This window comes from Leishmania infantum, chromosome 21 (genome assembly GCF_000002875.2).
Source record: "Leishmania infantum JPCM5 genome chromosome 21".
NCBI lineage: Eukaryota > Euglenozoa > Kinetoplastea > Trypanosomatida > Trypanosomatidae > Leishmania > Leishmania infantum.
This window is the reverse complement of record NC_009405.2, coordinates 665,785-682,899: the sequence shown is the minus strand read 5'-3', so window position 1 is coordinate 682,899 and position 17,115 is coordinate 665,785. Positions and strand designations below refer to the sequence as shown.

At 60.2% G+C, this 17,115-nt stretch overlaps 5 protein-coding genes across 5 annotated transcripts; all 5 read left to right on the top strand.

The window, feature by feature from the left end:
• Positions 1–2,928: 2,928 nt before the first annotated feature.
• Positions 2,929–4,824, top strand: LINJ_21_1920 (hypothetical protein, unknown function; the record flags this gene model as incomplete). The annotated part of the gene is made up of 1 exon (XM_001465409.1): positions 2,929–4,824. One exon carries the CDS (start codon positions 2,929–2,931, stop codon positions 4,822–4,824), a length of 1,896 nt encoding a protein of 631 aa, XP_001465446.1.
• A 2,885-nt stretch (positions 4,825–7,709) lies between these two features.
• Positions 7,710–10,505, top strand: LINJ_21_1910 (conserved hypothetical protein; the record flags this gene model as incomplete). Its single annotated transcript, XM_001465408.1, has 1 exon — positions 7,710–10,505. The coding sequence occupies one exon, from the start codon at positions 7,710–7,712 to the stop codon at positions 10,503–10,505; it is 2,796 nt and encodes a 931-aa protein (XP_001465445.1).
• A 975-nt stretch (positions 10,506–11,480) lies between these two features.
• On the top strand, positions 11,481–12,506 carry LINJ_21_1900 (conserved hypothetical protein; the record flags this gene model as incomplete). Its single annotated transcript, XM_001465407.1, has 1 exon — positions 11,481–12,506. The coding sequence occupies one exon, from the start codon at positions 11,481–11,483 to the stop codon at positions 12,504–12,506; it is 1,026 nt and encodes a 341-aa protein (XP_001465444.1).
• A 620-nt stretch (positions 12,507–13,126) lies between these two features.
• On the top strand, positions 13,127–13,567 carry LINJ_21_1890 (conserved hypothetical protein; the record flags this gene model as incomplete). Its single annotated transcript, XM_001465406.1, has 1 exon — positions 13,127–13,567. The coding sequence occupies one exon, from the start codon at positions 13,127–13,129 to the stop codon at positions 13,565–13,567; it is 441 nt and encodes a 146-aa protein (XP_001465443.1).
• Positions 13,568–14,640: 1,073 nt separating this feature from the next.
• LINJ_21_1880 (conserved hypothetical protein) lies at positions 14,641–16,098 on the top strand (the record flags this gene model as incomplete). The annotated part of the gene is made up of 1 exon (XM_001465475.2): positions 14,641–16,098. One exon carries the CDS (start codon positions 14,641–14,643, stop codon positions 16,096–16,098), a length of 1,458 nt encoding a protein of 485 aa, XP_001465512.2.
• Positions 16,099–17,115: the final 1,017 nt, after the last annotated feature.

Here is a 17,115-nt window from a genome sequence, read left to right as displayed (position 1 = left end):
GCCGTGCAGCAGAGGTAGGTGAGCTGTAGTGGTGTATGCGCGTATATCTGTTGCGGACGTGCTCGTCTGTAGAACGGACTCGCAGAAGAAGCGGACGTGTATCCCCTCCTCGCACGGGGGGGTATCAGAGAAAGAGAAGAGGACGGCAACGGTACGGGAGTACGTGTTCACGTGCTGGTCTCTATGTCGGCGTAGTGCCGTCTCCTTTTTCCCGCGCTCGCGACTTCAACTATGCCACACCCACTTTGGCTCAGGCCTCGAAGTGTGATCCTCAGCGTTGGACGTGCTGCGGTGCGCTTCGAGCTGGTGCTGTAGGGTTTGTTTGTGCTCACCGCCTTCTCCGCATATTCCTACAAGAAACCAAGGGGACGAGGTGCATCGCCTCCCCTCCTTTCTTTCTGTTGCTCAAGGTGTGTGGAAGCGACGGGAGAGAAGTGCGGGGCAGAGGAAGGCAGGCGCAGACGCGCATGTGCTTTCACGATCCCTCCTTGGCTTCCATCGCCCCACTGCTGTGCATGCTTGAGGTCACGTAGGCGTCTATTTCTTTTTTTTTTACTGACTTTGGGCTTTCCCGCACACCTTCCTTTTTTCCGGCTTAGGCTTTTCGGTCCACTTCGCTCTTTGCGGTGTGTGTTATTCACCCCCCCCATATATATGTATAGATGGGTGTCTGTGCGTGTGTGTGTTTGGCCTGACGCACGCACACATATGCATTCGTTCTCGTTTCTTCTGCTTGTCTCTTCCCCCTTCCCCCTTCCTCCTCCGTCCTCCCCTCCCCTCCCCCGCGTCCATTTGCGCGCCTGTGAGCGCACGCTTCTGCGTCGCTGAAAAATACAAAATTGTTTTCTTTACGTTTGCCTTTGTGTGCGTACACGTGCGTGTGTGAGCGTGTTCGAGGTGGTTTCTGCCGTGGTCTTTCATTTTCTTTTTTTTCGGTTGTGAGTGCGTGTGTGTGTTTGAGGGGCAACGACCAGCAGCAATGGTGAGGGACGAAGCCCCGTTTTCTTTGTCCATCTCTCTCCTGCCCACTCTCTTGAACGCACGCCTCGACCGACTCACCGCTCACCGCCTCTTCCATGTCTTTCTCGCTCTCCCTGCGCGCTCTTGTATATGGGTTGCTGTTTCACCGCAGATGTCGGGTGTGATGGGAGAGGATGACGTTTTATGTACGCGCGCCTTGTTACTTTTTTTGTGTGTGCGTATTTGTTGTGGTGGGATGCATCACTGCGTAAGTGTGATGAATGTGTGCATGCACGAGTGCACCAAGCTCTCTCCACCCTGTCAACACCACCATCACTGCCGCTAATGTCCAATCGCCTACAACGTCACGTTTAAACATCAAATCTATCTCTACATGCAAACCACAGAGGAGGCAGATGTGCTTGCGAGCGTTTACGCCGTATATGCCTTCATACATGTCTGCACCCCAACACACACACACACACACAGACCCACACAGACAGTCAAAGGCAGACAAGCCTTCCCCACCGAATCGCTCATCCTTTGTTTTACGTACGATAAGGCGACGCTGCTCATCCCACCGCTGCACCTCCACGAAAGAAAAAAAAACAAGCAAAAAAAGGAGTGCAGACAAACACGCGTGTGCTTGTTCTTTTTTTTTTAGTTTTCGCTTCTTCCCTCCCTCGGCGCTTCGTGATGACGTGTGTGTGCGCGTGACGGTGTGCTCTCTCTTAAGTGATTCCTTCACGCGCTCCCTTGTTTTCTTTCTGTTTTTTTTTTAGTTTCGGTGTTGGTTGCTGCAACGCGTGTTTTGTGGCGTGCGCGTGTGTGTATGTAGCTCTCTCTTGGCGTTGTGAATGTCCAGCGTAGAGGTACCGCAGTCCTCTTCGAATATTTTCTGTATGTCTTTTGGTCGATATTCAATGAGCTCTCTCTATTTAGCACATTTAGTTACGCGTCACCCCCTCTTCTTCTCTTCCCTCCAGTGTGTGCGTGTGTCCATTTCTTTTCAATCCTAGACACGCTTGAAGAAGCCGCCTCCTGACCCTCTACGCTGTGATCTTGTTGCCGCAGCAGGTCGCGCCTTCTTCACTGTTTTCGTCCCGCTGCCTCTCGCACTCGCTCTTCTTGTTGTCGTCTCCTCCACTCCACGCCTGACGCAGAGTGAGCATTTGAATAGCCATGAGCTTCTGTGTACAGCTCTGCGTGAAAGGTGAAGAGTGAGATGGCGGAAGGGATTGGCAAACTGGCACAACGTGGCAGCAGACGCCGACAAGTGGGCCTACATATGCAGACACCGACTAGCTCGTCGCCTCCGTGACAAGTCGGTAGGAGCGTCCCTCGGGAAGAAATCCGCCTATGTGCCGCAGGAAGCTGCTCTATATTTATACAAGCACACGCAAACGTAACAGTAAAGAACGCAGAACCGTAAAAATCAAAATGAAAAGACTACTCTCCTTACTCCGGAGCACAGAGGCTGCTCACCAACACTTCACGACACAACTGCGGAGCAGCACCGTGCGTGTGCGCTTGTTGCATGATGCGCGCCCCCTTCCCCCTATGGGTCGCCTGTGTGTCTCTCCCGCTATTGGCTTGGGTGCGCGTGGAGCCGGCGCGTATCTGCTGCCTGCTATGGCGTTAGTGCCGCCACCCTTTCGTCCATGATCCTCTCCCTCTGCCTCACTTGACCGATCTCGTCTCGCCCCCCTCCACTCTGCAACGCCACACGCCGCACCGCCAACCATCGAACGACCACCACTACTACTGCCGCTCTCTTTCCGATACCGCTACAACCACTTCTCCATACGCACACACACACACACATGGTAAGCATCTCATTCCTCTTTTTCTCGTCTTTTCGTTTTCTCGTATACGCAAACGACCGACACCTCTCCGCGCCTCTCTCCATATCCTCACGTTCTCTCCCATATCATCCTTTCTCCTCTTCTCCGCCCGCGAGCTGACGAGATGATGCAGCTGTCGGACTGGTTCTCGCAGGTGCAGTACCTGCACGCGCGCCGCGAGAAGGGGTTGCATCCGGTTAACGAGATGAACCGATTCACCATCCTTGTGTGCGGGCTGTTCTGCGGGATCTGCGTATCGTTGCCTTACACGTTCGACCTGTACACGACGCAGCTCCGCGACCAGTTTGAGCTGTCCGCCGGCGACCTCTCGACAGTGAGCACTGTAGGACTTGTGTTCTTCTTCTTTCTGCTGCCGTTCAGCGTGATCTTCGAAATGTTCGGGCCGTTCGCGAACTTCATGATCTGCCTTGCCACGGGCGTGATCGGGACGGTGGGCCTTGCGCAGACCTTCTCCGGCGCGATCCCCGGCAACGTGACGACGATCAGCATGTTCTACGCGTTCCTGAACCTGGCGAGTGGGCTGATCGACACGACGTACATCTCGACGTTGTTCGAGGTATTCCCGCGCAACCGCGGCCCTGTCGTGTGCCTCGCGAAGGTGATGACGGGGCTGGGCAGCACGATCTTTGCGTGCCTGAGCACGACGCTGTTCAAGGGCAGCTTGATCGGGTTCATCTACTTCCTGTGCGCGTTCATCGCCGTTGTGACGGTGTGCGCGAGCGCGCTGATTGTGCTACCGCTGTACTACATGAACTGGTGGCGGCTGCGCGGGAAGAGCGCCGAGGAGGTTGCGCTGCTGCGCACGACAAAGCCGCTGTACGAGTACAAGTTCGTGCCTGTACGGCGCCTGATAGTGGGATACGCGGTCGTGCTGACGTTGATCGTGTTCTTCACTGTGGAGACACCGGTTGTGTCGTACGTGAGCCGCTTGCCGCGCTCGGTGGAGTTGACGATTGGCGTTGTGGTCTCCGTACTGACGCTGTGCCTGTTCCTGATGCTGCTGCCGCTGCGGTGGCTCGGCGGGATGGACGAAGCCGCGCCGTTGGATTTCGAGCTGCGCGCGATCGCGCTGTCGTACGAGGCATCTGCGTCGGAGCGCGACGCGTCGGCCGGCGCAGCGGTGGCGGACGCGATGCCGACAGGGGGCAATGCTTCTGTGAGCATGAACAACTCGCCGGCGTCGACGGAGAGCGACGCGGAGGGCGGCGCTGCGAGGGCGGCGTCGGAGTTGGACTCGTGGCAGGACCCACGCTACCCGGGCTCGACGGTGCTGGACTATTTGAAATCGCTGGACCTGTGGCTGATTCTGCTCTACATGTTCTGTGTTTCCCCGATGGGGATCATAATGTCGTACAACGGGAGCACGATTTCAATCGCGAAAACGGGGAATCCGCGGAGCACGCAGACGGCTGCGCTGTACACCGCGTTCATTGGCCTGGGCAACAGCGTGGGCCGCATCGCATTCGGGCTGTTCGAAGCGTATGTGCAACACACGAAGGGCTTGAGCGGGCGCCGCCGCGTGCTGGTGACTGCTGCGCTGTTCGTGAGCCCGACACTAGCGACCGTTGGTGGTGTGCTGCTGCTTGTGCTGCCAGGCAAGCTGATTCTGCTTCCATACATTGTTGTGTACATCATGAATGGCTTCAGCGCGGCGCTGCAGGCTCTAATCTTCACGTGCCTGTTCGAGAGCTTCCACAACACGCTGTACAACATGGCGTTCATGGTGATGGTGATTTGCGTGATTGTGTTCAACCGGCTCCTGTTCGGTATGTACGTCGACATGCAGCACCGCAAGCTGCGGCTGAGCGCGTCGCAGGAGTGCAACCGCGCAGTGTGCATCGAGACGCCGTTCATTGTTGCGACGTGCCTTGCTGCCGGCGGGCTGCTTGTTGCGGGGCTTGCTCACGTGCGGTACGCGCGGTTCGTTGCGCGCGTGCAGGAGTGGCGGCCCGGGGCGTCGAAGCCGACGAAGTGCTGTTCTCCCCACTCACGCCCGTAACGCTTTTTCTGTCTTATTGTTTTTCACGGCTGTAGCCGTGCCTGCCTGCGTGTGCAGGCAACTAGTGAAGAGAAAGAGCGACGAATGAACCTCCGCCGGCGCTACTGAAGAGGACGCAGCGCCATGCCAGAATAAAAAGGGAAACTTGGGGACAAACCCGCCCTTTGTTGGCATGGTGGCCTTCCTTTTTGCTTGTCTTGCTTTTACTTTATTTTGTGTGTGTTTGTGCTGCCAACGGGGCGTACTTGCATCGTGAGCCGGTCGCTCGCGTTGGCACGTTGCCCTCCCTCCCTTCACCCTCCCTCGAACTCGTCTCTCTTGTCCGCGACAGTGACGCAGTCTGAAATCCTCTTTACCCATCCGCGTGCATGTACCGGCTCCCATACACGGACTTCTTCACATGCACTCGTAGGTGCGAGTGCGGGCGGCAGCGGATGCGTTAAACGACTGTGAACGGACGAGAGCGGCGACAACGCCTCCGCATATCTACTGTCCCCTTCTCTCCCGTTTTGCAACCGCTGCGCCTTCGCGTATGCTCCTCTCCACCCACAGCTGCGCACACGAGGGCACGGGCGCACGGCGGCATTATTGGAGAGAGGGGAGCGGGTGCGTGCGTGGTGGCGGCTCACGTAACTTCTTTTTTCTTTTCTATGATGTGTTTATCCCTCTTTCTTTCCTCTTGTGTTTCTCCACATGCACAAACACACACAAGCACAGCCCCCCTCCCCCTCCCTTCCTAATGTTTCTGTCGTCATCTCGAGCCGCCCACTTTGCAGCTAAGCGAGTGGAGCAGCGCCCCCCCCCCCCGCGCGACGACGGCGGCAAACACGAGAAAAATGGAGGCCGCCACGCCCTTTGGTTTGTCTTGTGGCTCTATACTCGGCCCCTCTCCACCACTGTGCGTGCCGGCCGGCCTGCGTGCGCGCTCATCGACTGTTTCTTGTGTGCCATGGTTACGCTACCCACCACTGAAACGCACGCGTGCGTGAGAGGGAGAGACTTGTTCTCTGGTATCCACCCCCTCCTTTCCCTCCCCTCTCCTCCCCGTAGTGTTGAATCCATCTTCTCGTTTTTCCTATGCAACGGCGCATCCTCCTCTTGAGCCCGCTGTCCTCTCCCGCCCCCGCTCCCCGCTGGCGCGGCGCAAGTGAACGAAAACACCACAGCCGCCAGCTCTCTTCTCAGACACGCCACACACACGCTGGCCGCATAGGCCCCGCAAACCAGAACACGCGAAACAACGAAAAACTGATGCTCTTCTCCTCGTCGCAGCGGAGAGAGTGGGGAAGGAGGCGGGGACAGGTGGACGCTGTGGTGGTGTGTGCTGTGCGAGTGTGTGTGTGTGGAAGGGGCGGGGGCGGACACAAAGCCGCTCGATGAGCGTGGGCAAAAACAGCAGCATGGCGGAACGGGTGAGGGACAACGCGAGTGCATTGCGCGTCCTAGGTGTGTAAGTGTGTGTGTGCGTCTGTTGCTGCTTGTGTGCGCGGCGGCGTGAGGGATGCGTGGCAGTGTGCGTATGCCTGCGGAGAGGGACAGGAGAGGCCGCGCCTTGGCGTAATGTGGGAAAGAGGCAGACACAGCGGAGGGTAGGAGCGCAAGTAGGTGGCTTCTGTGCATGCGTCGGACGCCAGCGCAGAGGGAGCGGAAGAGGGAAGACGATCGAAGGAAACGCTTGGCGACAAACCCGTCCTCGCGTTATTCTTTTCCTCCTCTCTGCACGCGCCACCCAACCCCCTGCCTCTAGCAACCGAGTTGTTGCCCCCTCCCCCGGCCTCCCTTTCCCCATGCGTGTCTCTTCCGCTTTCCCGTTGGGGAAGCGATGGCGTGCGTCTGCCTTCCTTTCCATCACATTCTCCGTCGACTTCCTCTTGCCTCTCTCAGAGGTGTGGTTGGTGGTTCTCTATTCTCTGTCTCCCATAAAAGGTGCACAGACATGCCTCGGCACCGTCGAAGTTGCGACACGGCACTTGTGTGTGTGCGCGGACGCAGGGACACGGCACGCGTGAGAGGGCGAGAGGCGGAGCGGGAGAGCGAGTGGTGCGACGTGCGTTACATCTCCAAATCCTTTCTGCCTTTCGAACGCAGTGCCTCATGCTCGGTACGTTTGCGCGGGGTGTGCGCCAGCTCGGAGCGCACTGACGCGATGCGTTCGCCTTTCTCACGGATGGAGTGCGCGAGGAAGCACCCGCGAACACCAGTGATCAACGAAAGCCACAAGCGAAAGAAATGGAAACACGACCGCTCTTGCGAAGTCGCGTGCTCTGGTTAATGAGGGAGGCGTCTTTTGGGAGATGAGCACGACGTAGCTACCGGCAATGCTGATGCGCGGACGCGAGGGGGAGGTTGCTTGCTACAAGTAATGCGCACACCCGCCCCCTTCGCGTGAGCTGCTTTGGGTTTGCTTTAGTCTCCCTCTTCCCCTCTCCGCTACCCTCCCCCCTCCCTCCCACTCCACACATTCGAACGGTTCCAACGCTGCCTTTCTGTTTTCGCTCTGTAGCTGCCCTTGCATGCGTTCTGGACGGGACGGCGGTCAATCGCCCATCTGGGCGTTGTGGCACTTGCTGCGTCTGTAGCCCCTTACCCCCCCTGCGTGTTCTCTCATTCTCCCTCGCTGACCTCTTCTCCATCCCTCTCTGCCTCCCCCTGTCAAGCTAGCTCTGCCTCACGTGAGCGGAACTGCTGCTCCGACTCGTGCACCGTGCACACACACGCACCTTTTTTTTTTTCGGAAGTGCGCTCTGTGGGCGCGTGGGCGACTCATCGGCTCATATTTGCATCGTTGTCGTGTGCTCGGCCTGCACTCTCTCGCGCGCATACCTTCTCTTTCTGTCTATGTGTGATCTCTTAGCCACATGGCTACATAAAGAGGAGCGGGAGAGATGGAGCAGAGCATTCTCAATCTGCAAGACTACACTGCCGCCTCCTCATGGAGGAGGCGGGATCAGTTGCGGGGTCTGCTGAGCAACCACGCAGACCTTGTGACGAGCTGCATTCCACTCGCCGCCGAGGGTGTGCTCTTCACGTCAGCGCAGATAGCACTGCACAACACGGAGAAGGGCTTGGCCGTCTCGCTAAGCCCTTTGATGGGCACCAGTGCAGTAGGGCTGATGCCCCTCGACGAGGCCGTGCCGTCGCTGAACGCCGCAGCGCGCATGCGGTGGCTAGACATGGGAGAGGGCACAAAGACCTCTTGCGTGGAGTGGTGTGAAGACCTGCTTTTCCTCGGCTCCAGCCGTGGTCGTGTGCTGGTGTGCGATGTGCCAGTGGCGAGCTGCCGGGAGAGTAGCGGCCTATTATCTCCATGTGGCGCGCTGCTGACCAGATCTTCGGAGGTAGTGCTGTCTCGCGTTACCGTGCCGCCGAGCGCGCCGGCGTCCTCCACGCTGGTGCGCTCTGTTCGCGTCAACCAGTGCGTCAGCAAGACCAGCGTGCTCGCAGCACAGGACACGTCTGTTTATCTGTGGGACCTGACAGGAGGATCTCTGCCGGTGCAGCGGTGGCTTCCACACCGACATATCGACGCGGCGACGCCGGTCATGTTCGCCGAGTGGGCTCCAGGGAGCGCGAGTGTGGTGCTGAGTGGCACCTATGATAGCAGCGTCATGCTGGTAGACACGCGGAGCGCCGCAGCAAGCAACAGCGTAGCCTTCTCTTGCCGCCGCGCAGGCGGCTGTCCAGCCGTAGCGCACTGCGGTGACTTTAACCCGCTCCTGCCCTCCATCGTTGCGGTTTCGTTTTCGGACGGCACCGTGGCCGTCTACGACGCCCGGTACCCACTGCAGGCGGTACAGACCGTAACGACCCTGCAGGGCGATGCGGTGCGACTTCGATGGTGGCGACACAACGCTGACTTGCTGACGACGGCCGGCAGTGATGGCTCAGTGGCGCTATGGAACCTGCGCTGCCCGCCATCTTTCTGCGTTGGCAGGGCGCAGTACCAGATGCCGCTTTCCGACTTGGCCATGACGAACACGTTCTCAGATCAACGGGCGATCGGTATAACCGTGGGTGGCGAGCTGACCATGACAGGCCTGCAGCCGGAGGCGCTCATGGGGCTGGCGCCAACCTTGTCCTACGGCAACGATGAAGCCGAGCGCAGGGGCAGCGGGGGCCCCAGCAGAGGCAGCACTGCCTCGCCACCAACGCCGCCCATCACTGCGGCTGAGGAGGAAGCCCTGCGTAAGGAGGAACACGACGCGTGCGGCTTCTTGTACTTGCGCCGGTTGAAGGAGGCGTACCAGATGTTGGCTCAGTGCGCAAGTCGTCGCCTGGCGCTGCACCAGACAGACGTGGCGATGCAGCTCATTTCTCACATTGATGTGGTGCGGGTGCCGCTCTTCGACTACGCCGGCTTCGTCGAGCAGCTGCACAGCGCGGCAAAGGGGGTGGACGACGTGCTGCAGGTGCTGGAAGAGAATGGGTGGTCCTATGAAACGATTCGGCTTCAGTTCGAGGCGAGCGTGCTTCACTGCTCCTCGCACCTCTCGACGACGGTGGCGCTGGATCGCATTCGGGCTATGTCGAAGCCGAACCCCTCCGACGTGCAGACACTGGAGGCCCTTCGACTGAACGTGATGCTGCACCGGGTGCTCGACTCCGAGGACGTCGATCAGGTCGTCGTGAGCGTGCGCACCGCGCTCGACTTAATCATGGCACACCCGGGCATCTCCGAGCTCATCGACGTGCAGACTGTGGAGCAAATTGTACGCCTGCTGCTGCGCAAGAACTACCCAGAGGGCGAGAGATTTGTGCAGTTCCTCCTCTCGCAGCTCCGCGTTGACAGGGAACAGACGGGCGTGCCTTACCAGCTGCTCCGTGCGGCCATGAGCGCCGCGCAGGAGCCGTCTGTCACGATGGGGATGCCAACGCGCGCGGCGCGCCGTTTTGTTGAGCGCTTCTATCGAGACATGGCAGTCGCGAAGGACGCAGTGCTGACGCAGCTACACATTCAGCGCCTGGGAGTGGAGCACTACCGTGAGGTGATCACCATCGTCAACGCCTACCAGGAGCGGTGCATCCAGAAAAACTTGCCCGGCATGTTCGGCTGGGTTGCCCTGAAGCCGTTGCTGCTGTTTCTTCACTGCCTCACGGCGGACTCGAACTACGTGACGTTCTTCTGGGTCAGCGTGCAGTACATCGAGGCGTTCGCGCACTTCCCGGGTGTGCGCAAGGTGGAGGCGGTACTGTTCGCCGTCGTCGACCGCATCCACAGCGCCGCAGGGAAGATCACGAACGACCTCGACGAACTCACCGACACGACGCGCTTTTCCATCCCCATGCTGAGGCATGTGGACAACACGCTCAGCACGACGCACGAGTTTCTGACGGTGTTGATTCGGGTGCAGCTCGAGTGCGAGAACGTGGCCGTGGCTCGCAACATGCGTGCGATGCCGCCTGTAATGGAGCAGGTGCAGGATGTGCTGAACTCCGCCTCCGAGGACGTCCTCGAGGCGTGGGCGGGAGTGATGGATGCGCTGCTGGAGTGCGACCAGCCGGACATGATCCGCAAATACTGCCTCGCGACGGTGCGCACGTTCTCCGAGCAGATGGAGGACTTGATGGAGGTGTCGGCGAAGGGCGAGGCAGACGAGCGGCTCAACGAGATTCTCGACGTGTGTGACGACTTCTTTGCGGCGGTGGCCCGCCGCAAGGCCAAAGGTGGCGACGACGCCTGAGGATAGGGGGGATGGTGTAGGCAGAGGAGAGCCGAAACGGGTAGGACGTGAGGCCGGCGCGCCGATTCGTCGGTGCGGGGGAAGCAGTGAAGGGGTCCGCGCGGACGCGTCGGCTTGCACACGACCCGAGCGCCCTCTTGTGTGTGTGTTTACGTGCAGGCAAAGTGCCTTTTGTGTCTCTTTCTCTCTTCCGTTCTTTCTGCTGCTGTTGTCCAACACGGCCCAAACCGCCTTCGCCACCGCGTGTCTCGTTGCGGACTCGCTTGCGCTCTTGTCTACGCACGCGTGCGCACGCGTTTCTCTCGCTCTCGTTGTGCACCTCCTTGCGTTTTTCTTGCCATGCGCGCTTAGATACGGTGACACGACTGCAAACATGTTTCTGTGCAGATGCCCCGCCACGGCCTCTCCCTCTCTGTGTCTGTGCTGCTGCGGCGGCGGCAGCACCTCCCCCTCTTTTCTCCTAAAGGGGGTGCCGCCTGCTGAAGCACCTCGTTATGGGCCTGAAGGCGGATTAAGCCGCAGCGCCACAGCTGCGCGTGTGCGTCTCCTCGTCCTCGGCGCAGAGGGCAGGATGTGAGAGAAGGAGCGAGTGGCGCATCGCCTTCCCCGGCCTCCCGTGGCCTGCCTCTCTCTGCCGTTGGCTTCCGCCTTCCCTCACAGCCCTCCGCGCACACGCACACTCTTCTCTGCCCTCCGACTCGCTCCCTCTCTCTCGTCTCCCCTTCGCCACCGCTGTGCGAGTGTGCCCGTGTGCGCCTGCGTGGTTATCAGCGAATGCTCCGCTCGTCGTGTTGCGCGTGGGGCGGTGGCCTTGCTCTATGGGCACCGACCACGCTGCTCCGCCGGGGTAGCGCCTCCCGCACATCTTCCTCGCTCTCCGCGTGTGGCGGCGCTGCACTGTTCGCTCGCCGCCTCGCACACTCAGTGTCTGCGACAGGAAGCGCCTCTTCTTCTTCCTCCCGCACGCGTCACAACATGTTCAAAGCCCCGCCGGAAGTCGGGCCTGGCCGGAAGGACACGGAGGAGGCAAACCCGTACAAGTCGTGGGAACACATGAATCACACGTGGCTGATCTTGATGTGTCTGGGCTGCCTCTGCGCGGGCTGGCTGGCGGGGCACTTTGTCGAGGTGGACGAGTCGAAGATCAAACCCAAGTACGCCAGGGAGGACGTGGTAGCATCGGCGTGTAAGCAGTTCGAGTTCCGCCCCGACTTGGCCGCGACGAGCATTCGAACCGCGTTTGTGTTGGCGGCGCGTCGTGCCGGGTTCCCGGCCGACACGGTCGACGAGTCGTGCGCAGTGGTGCGGGGGCTGAACGACGTGGCGGGGATCATGAACTATCTCTCCAACACCTACCCCGCCTCCTCCACCGAGGATGTCGCCTCGCTCGCTGCCATAGCCGGCATCAAGTACCTGAACGGCCCCTACGAGGCAATCCTAGATCAGTGGAGGTGGGGCCGCAACGACAGCGACACGGCCCCAAAGCGCAACATTCCAAAGGACCCAGATCAGAAAGTCTTCTCGATTCCTACGATACTGCACGCCCTCGGCGGCCTGACCGAGGCAGAGTGTGTGGCGCTGCTCGCCTGCCACAGCGTCGGCGAGTTTCACGAGGATGTGAGCGGCCTCGAAGGCGCCACGCACACTGGGAAGCGCTACATACTCAACAACCGCTACTACCAGTTTCTGCTGGAGCATGAGAAGGCCTTTGCCCCGCTGACGGTGGCACGGACGCAGGACAACAAGGAGGTGGCGGCGCTGCCGCAAACTTTGAAGTGCGTCTACGTGAAGGAGAAGGCTAACGGGAAGACAAAGAAGCGGCAGTGTGTCGTGAACGCGGCGGAGCTGGAGCTGCTAAAGAACAAAACGTGGCGCGAGTTCGTGGTACGCTACGCCGCGGACGAGGAGCTGTGGCGGGAGCAGTTCCAGTCGGCCTTCACGAAGATGATTGAGAGCAACTTCAAGCGACTCCGTCCGTACTCGGACCCGAATTCCGCTTAGCGGCGCGTTGAATGTGTTTCGTATGTGTGTGTCGGATGCGTTTACAGAGTTGTTTGTTGTTGTCGTTTGAAGCGTTCGCCTTCCTTCGCGGTATCCTGCGAGCCTTTTCCTTGTTTCCGCCGCAGGCCGCCATCATCTCTGTGTGTGCGTGTGCGCGTGCACAGCTAATGGCGAGGGCGAAAGCAGAAGACGTCAGCACGAATCAAAAAGAAGGCGATGCCCCGCGAGTGTGCTCGCATGTGTGTCATAAAGGGCCTCCCTGTATCCCACCACGCCCGCTCCATCACTTCTCACAGCCCCTCTCTCTCGCCCTCGCACTCACGCCGATGCCCCTCATCATCACCGCCTCGCTCTCCCTCCGTCTCTCGCTCTTTGCTCACTTCCATTTTCACACGCATCATGATACGTCGGCCCGTCCCCTCCATCTCCGCCCGCATACACTCGCACGCGCACAGAAAGGGACAGAGGCAGACGCGAGAAGCTCCTACGTGCCAAAGCACGTACGCGCGTTTCCTTGCGTGCGCCTCTCGCCATGCGCTCGCAACGGCTGCAACCTCAGTCTCACAGGTTCCGCACACCACTGTCTCTCCCCCACCCCACCACTCGACACAGCCGGCCGGATGCCGGGACGTGAGCCGCTAGCACCTCGCGGAGGTGCCCAAACCTCGATGTCTGTCCGCAGAGTCGCCGCCCCATACGCATCACGACGACCACCAGGCAATGACCGGGCACGACCGGGGTTAGCTGTCGGGCAACGCACCGGTGCCGACCTTCCTACCACCACCACCACGACAGCAAGCAGGTCGGGTCAGAGATCCCCGGTTCCGGCGGAGGCAGCCCCAGCTTGTCCTTGCTGCGCTGCGTGCTTAAAGGCGTTGCAGGAGGTACTGCACGCGTACAATGCGCTGCTGCTCAACTCAAAGCGACTTTTCATAGACGACGCACTGCACCACTACAGCGGTGACGAGGCGTGGATTCGCGTACTGCGCTCGTTGGGCTGGTCCAATGAGCCGGCTCCAGCAACCGGCGTGGGAAGGAGGAGTGATCTCGCGCAGAGGTAGTCGGCCTTCTCTCTTTCTTGTGGAGTGCGTGAGGGCAGGGTTGGCGGGAGGCTTCTTGTTGAGGCGTGCCGCTCATCAGTGCTGTGAGTCTGTGGAGCTGATGGCGATGGCGAAGCTTCCGCGTTTCATGCACAGCTTCCGTGCGATGTTTTCCTTCGCCCCTCAAAACGGCTTGTCCTTCGATGGAGGTTTGCCTCCATCGGACACCATGCGACTTCCACCTCTGCTTGGCGTGCCTCGTCTTTTTTTGTGTGTGCGCGCGCGCGTGCGTGCGTGCGTGCTTGTGTATGCCCACGCCGTCACCTACTGTAGCTCACGTGCGCACGCCAACACACACACACACGCCGTCGTGCGCACAGAGTTAGATCCACAAATGGAGAGAAAAGAAGCGGCACAGCTGCTTGTTCTCCCCCCTCCCACACACACGCCACCACCACCACCTCATGTCCACGGGGTGCACGGCCCTTCGCCAAAGGAAAGAGGGTTGCTGCGGCGACGAAGTCGCACGCGGCTCACTGTGATTTGGCGCTCTTCTCTCTCCCTTCCCCCTCGCTCTCCCAGCCTCTCCATCTCTGCTCTCCTCATCTCTACCCTTTGGGGTCGATCTCCATATTAATGCGTGTGTGTGTGCGTGTGTCGGATGCGTCTCTCTGCGCGTGACAGTGTCGATGCCGTAGTTTCTGTACTGCGCGTTGCCTCCGCTGATTATTATCATTTTCCTTTGCGTTGTATTGCGTGTCGCGTGAAAGAAGAAAACACGGCCAAGTGTGGGCTGTAATTGATAGAGCGCCTCGCATCGCGTCAGCGACTGCCCTTCTCCCTCTCTCCCTCCCGCCCTCCCTGCAGCAGGAGGCCGTGTGCGCAAGAGAAAACACAGCAGCCGTGCACGTGCCTTCGCCGGCCTGGGACATACCCAGGCAGGCCAAGACACACTTGAGCCCACATACACAGTTGCAGACGTAGAGGCGCATCAAACTGTTTCCTCGCTTCTTCTTCCGTCATCGTCGCGCTGCCAGCTGGCTGCTGCTGCTGCTCTCTCGTCTTATCCTGCGTTGCGGGGGGTGGGGGCGCAGATGGAGGCCATTATGGAGAAGACGCAGAAGGAGCTGGGGGCTGTGATCCAGGCTCCGAGGCTCACGGACAAACTGCTGAGCCGGCCACCATTCCGGTACATCCACGATATTGTCATGTCCTTCATGAAGGCGACCGGCTTCCCTGACGGGCTCTTCGACGCGGATCAACTGGACAGTGCCAAGGTGGCGGATAAGAAGGCCAAGGTACAGTTTCTGGAGAAGCTTATCGCCGCTGTCGAGGCTGCCACTGGCACCCCTGTCACCGCACGCCCCTCCAAGATCGTCGCCGGCGAAGAGGCGGAGAAGACGAACGAGCTCTTCCAGCAACTTGCCCAGTGCGCCGCGCTGTCGTCGGCGCAAAAGGCGGCGGCGGTGCGGAAGGTGAGCGGCGGCGGCGAACCAGCGCCTGCAGCCGCCGCTGCCCCGGCACCGTCGTCGAAGAAGGAGTCGGGCGAAACCAAGGCACCGCTGCAGGAGACCGAGGAGGAGCGCACGAAGCGGCGCGAGGAGGAACGCCGTCGCCGCCACGAGGAGAAGAAGCGGGAGGCGGAGAAGGCGAAGGAGAGGGCAGCGGCGGAGCCGCCAAGCCGAACCAAGGAGGAGACCACCAACCAGGCCGCCGCGACCGCTGCCTCTGGCGAGACGGAGCGGCACCGCCACCGCGAGGAACGGAAGCGCGAGTCGACAGGAGCCGTCGACACCGCGACGACGAGCGCGCGCAAAGCGCCGCCGCGCCCGAAGCCGACGCACGAAGTCATCGAGGCGCAGAATGCGGCGGCGGATGCGACGCCGGCGGTCGGTGTCATTCGCGAAGGCAAGCGTGGCAAGGCAGACACGGAGAGCGAGGACGAAGACAAGGAGGACTGGCAGAAGGTGGCGGAGCAGTACGAGGTGAAGCCGGCGGCCCGGACCGCGGCCGTGGCCGAGGACGCTGACGTTAAGGGTCTGCTTGGGCAGCAGGCGCTCAAGGCGAAGCGTGACCAGGAGGCTGTCGCCCGCCGCGCTGAGGTGGGCGGCGACGGCGCCGCTGCTGCCGCCCCTGCGGGTGGCGGCATCATCATCCACAGCAGCAAGAACACCGCCTCCCGCGGTGGCGGCAGTCACGCGCTTGGCGACAGCGACCTCCACCAGCTACGCGAGCAGCTGCAGCTTCTCACCAAAGCGTCGAATCCACTCGGCAAGTTCCTGGAGGTCATTCACGACGACATCGATAGCATGACTCGCGAGCTGGATATGTGGCGCAGCGAGTCCCGCAACCAGGCTCTGGCCGCCGCGGAAGCTCGTCGACAGACTGAGGAGAGCCTGCAGGAGATCCACGCGAACCTGCAGAACTTAGAGGATGCCATCAGCGACCAGGTGCTCAAGACGAACAACCTGCGGCAGACTATTCTCGCCAACGACGCCGCCATGGAAGTAATGGCAAAGACCATCGTCAACCCGGACATGGCAGCACAGTAGAAAAGGGAGGGAGGCGATGGCACTATCCGTGCACCCTGCCCTCGCCGGTCTCCGCCTGTGCCTGCCTCTCCCCACATGGCTGCAGCTTGTTGCACGCACGCACGCACCTTCCACGCTGCCTTGGATCATGTGCGTGCGTACATCCTAGCGTGTTTCTGAGATTTTCCTCGCTTCAAATGTATAGATTCTTTGCACAACGGCCGTGCGCGTACAGGGGGAGGGGGAGGGGCTAGACCACGTAGGGCGGCGGTGACGGTGCCCTAATCGGTGCAGATGTGTATGCGCGTGCGTGTACATGTGTTTGGTGTGTGGCGCAGGCACTGAGTGGTGCCGGAGCTTTTCTCTCCATCCTGTACGTGGCTTTTGTGGTTGTATGCATGCCTCCTCCCGTCCGCCGGTCTCGGATGACGCGCGCGCCTCCGCGTTTCGCTCTCTTTTCTTTGAGTACGACCATGCTGATGTGTTTCATTCATGTCTTGTGCTCTTCCTGCGATGCTGTCCTCAAACACGTCTTGCCACGCTCCCATTCGGACCACCGTGTTTTTTTTGTTTTTCTTACACCGGTTTGCCTCGCACCTGTGGGCGCGTGTGGGTGGTGCTCTTGCCACTGAGCTTTCACGCGCGTACCACCGCCTTTGCCTCGACGCACACACACACACACAGAGAGAGAGAAACAACGGAAATAATGCACGCAGTGGTGTGCGTGCGTGTTTGTCTGCGCCAGGCCCCGACGTTCGTCGTCTGTCTGGCACACACGCGCACACGCGACGGCGAACAAGAGCGAAGAAGTCTTTATCTCAGTCGGTTTGGTTTGTTGCGTCGCGGGTGCCTGCCACCCAGCACAGCGACCCTCCCCTCTCCCTTATCGTGTCTCTCTTACCTATGCCCCCCCCCTCCCCACCTCCCCACCTCCCCACCTCCGACACCCATCCCACACAACACCCTATCGCGCACAAATCCCTCCTCGCACGACGGCAGTGCATCGACGTCGTTCGGGCGCAACGTGCAAACGCAATA